The sequence below is a fragment of the Tachysurus vachellii genome, chromosome 25 (assembly GCF_030014155.1).
Source record: "Tachysurus vachellii isolate PV-2020 chromosome 25, HZAU_Pvac_v1, whole genome shotgun sequence".
NCBI lineage: Eukaryota > Metazoa > Chordata > Actinopteri > Siluriformes > Bagridae > Tachysurus > Tachysurus vachellii.
The window spans coordinates 16,479,078-16,481,577 of record NC_083484.1 but is presented as its reverse complement, the minus strand read 5'-3'; the positions used below and the strand labels follow the sequence as shown (position 1 = coordinate 16,481,577).

General features: G+C 37.2%; 2 protein-coding genes across 3 annotated transcripts in view; one reads left to right on the top strand and one right to left on the bottom strand.

The window, feature by feature from the left end:
* si:ch211-269k10.4 (uncharacterized protein LOC100150242 homolog) overlaps positions 1 to 894 on the top strand; it is a 3,829-nt gene extending 2,935 nt beyond the window's left edge. For both annotated transcript variants that reach the window (XM_060861195.1, XM_060861194.1), the window contains exons 4-6: positions 1 to 37; positions 134 to 232; positions 491 to 894. The exon at positions 1 to 37 is cut by the window's left edge and continues 20 nt beyond it. In XM_060861195.1, the coding sequence (XP_060717178.1) occupies positions 1 to 37; positions 134 to 232; positions 491 to 592 (238 nt within the window). In that variant the 3' untranslated portion in view covers positions 593 to 894. The remainder of the gene's footprint in view (positions 38 to 133; positions 233 to 490) is intronic.
* A 1,240-nt stretch (positions 895 to 2,134) lies between these two features.
* zgc:158766 (uncharacterized protein LOC100009641 homolog) overlaps positions 2,135 to 2,500 on the bottom strand; it is a 29,110-nt gene continuing 28,744 nt past the window's right edge. Inside the window, exon 24 of the mRNA XM_060861185.1 lies at positions 2,135 to 2,500. This exon is cut by the window's right edge and continues 18 nt beyond it. The gene's annotated coding sequence lies outside the window, so the exon portion shown is untranslated.

Below are 2,500 nucleotides of genomic sequence, written 5' to 3'. Positions count from 1 at the left end.
CTCCTTGATGCTGTACAGAAACCCCAGACTCTTACAGGTTCACATCTCTGGGTTATTAATGTGTCATTTTGCCATTTATTACAAATTCTTTGTTTCTTTCTCAAACTCACAGTGTGTTTATTTTCCCCTGCAGTTCTGTTTTCACTCCAACATATTATGTCTGGTCATTTCTTCGATCGGAACAGTGCTGCTGTGTGTGGATTTAAGCAGCCAAAATGTTCTTGTCTTTTCGGTAATCAGACTCACACATTTCAACATTTGATGTTTGGAGAAAAACAAACACCTGAAATACAGCTGATTAGTTTGAATGTTGAACAATGTAGGTCCAAGGTACAAAGCTAATGTGGCTAAGTTACAGAAGTTGATGGCTACCAGTTTAGCATCATGCAGACTGCATCTTCTGGCTGATTTGGGATTGTTAGTTTACACAAGTTAATAATGGTTGTGTGTGTGTGTGTGTGTGTTTGTGTGTGTTCTGTGTTGTACGCAGGTGGAACTCCTGGTGCTGTTTGTGACTCTGTTCGACATACTGATCTCCATCGTCCTCATATTTCTGATTAATGCAGAGAAACGCCGGCAAAGGAAGAAATGACTCGGCTCGGATTCTAGTAACTGATCCGAGTCGAGTTAATGAAATAAATGTTTGCGTTAAAATATTCCTACGTGAGAACCGGCTGTACAGAAGCTCGTGGAAAAAACCTCTCATGACTTTAAACGCTGTTACCAACTAAACAGCTTCAAAGTGTCGTCTGCATGCGAGTCGGCTCACCGACTCGACTCGTTTAGCTGAATTTCTAACTGAGATCCGATTCAAACATATGACGTGTTTTATGTTTTTCTTTTTCTACCTGTTGCTCCTGCAGTGCAAATAAAAAAAAACCCAATTTCAGTGGATTTATCATTTCAACATTTTATTGAGACGTTTGTTAGTGCAAAGTAAGAGCTTGAACCTGTTCAGGGTCACCGTGATGTTTAATAACCGTAACAAATCTGTTGGAACACAGCACGAGTTCCTGTCAGGGTCAAATGTAAAAATGTCTGATGACTTTCACTAAGTCAAGATTTAGTACAAAAAAGGAGAAATTCTAAAGGACAAAATTACAAGGAGTTGTTTGTTAGCTGAAAGAGTCATCTAATGTCAGTGAACTGGTTTACTGACTCACTCCTGACTCAAATGATTTACTGACTCACTCCTGACTCAAATGATTTACTGACTCACTCCTGACTCAAATGATTTACTGACTCACTCCTGACTCAAATGATTTACTGACTCTCTCCTGACGCTGATTATATTCCTACAGCAGCGTGTACCCGAGCGTCTGTTCCTTCACAGCATCGGGACACTGATTACAAATTGATTTTAATTTACTTGGTAATAAACTAACTTTCCTCTCTCACATTACAACAGCTTTAAAAATAAAAAGTCTGCTCCATGTTGTTTTCACACCATGTTGAAACTTCTGCTTTGTAGTTTCCTGCTCTAACTGGAACTCTGATCCTCATACATCCTCAGTTACTCAGTGACTAAAAAAGAATTCTTACCACATTTATTACCATCTTGAACAAAAAGATTTGAGCTTTGAATCAATCAAGATTTGAACGCCTGAATCCCAGTGTCACAGTTTTACAGTATAATTAAACAGAATTGCTAAAATGTTCTTTAAAACTGTACTTTTAATATTTTATCAGTCACACAGATCCGTTACTGCTTCCTTTCATATTACAACCTATTTTTTTTTTTAATATATATAGACTACTGAATATATTTACTGTTAATAAACATTACTTTAATATATCCATTAAATCGTATTCATTTAACATACAGAAACTTTGTCCTGTCTGTTTATATTTTAGTTTTTACACATGAATCACTCCTAGAGTTTCATTGTACTTGTTTTAAACTTCTGCTTTTCTATTTTTTTTTTTTTTGTTGTTGATGCAACTGTGTTCTTTCTGTGCTTGCAATCTGTGGTCCGTTGTGGTTGTGTGGAATACAGAAGTGTGAGTTGTGAAGTGACTGTGAGTTGTGTTGTTATTTCCAATGGCTTTTACAGACAAATTAAAAATAAATTTAAAGATGCGCGACTTCTTTGTTTTTAATCAGTTTATAAAAATGTAAAACGCAGACAGAAAGTAGGGACATTATTTTATTAGTAGGGCTCTACGAATAAACACGAGTAACGAAGAAACGCTTCTGTACAGAACATGCTTACAAAAAAACAACAAAAAAACTAAACACAACCAAAACAACCAACACGATATTGTGCTTTTTCAGGACAGAAGTGAACTTGAGTTCATCGATGTGCTGGATGTGGAGTCTGTAGCGTACCAGCAGCGTGACAGCTTTAAACAGAGCTGAATAATTTGTTTTAAATGATGAAAAGTGTGAAATAAAGAATATATACAGCAGAGTTCAGTGTATAAACGACACACGCCGCCTCGCTCCTGCCCTGTGGATCGGACCGTAGTGCGGATCGGACCGTAGTGCGGATCAGACCGT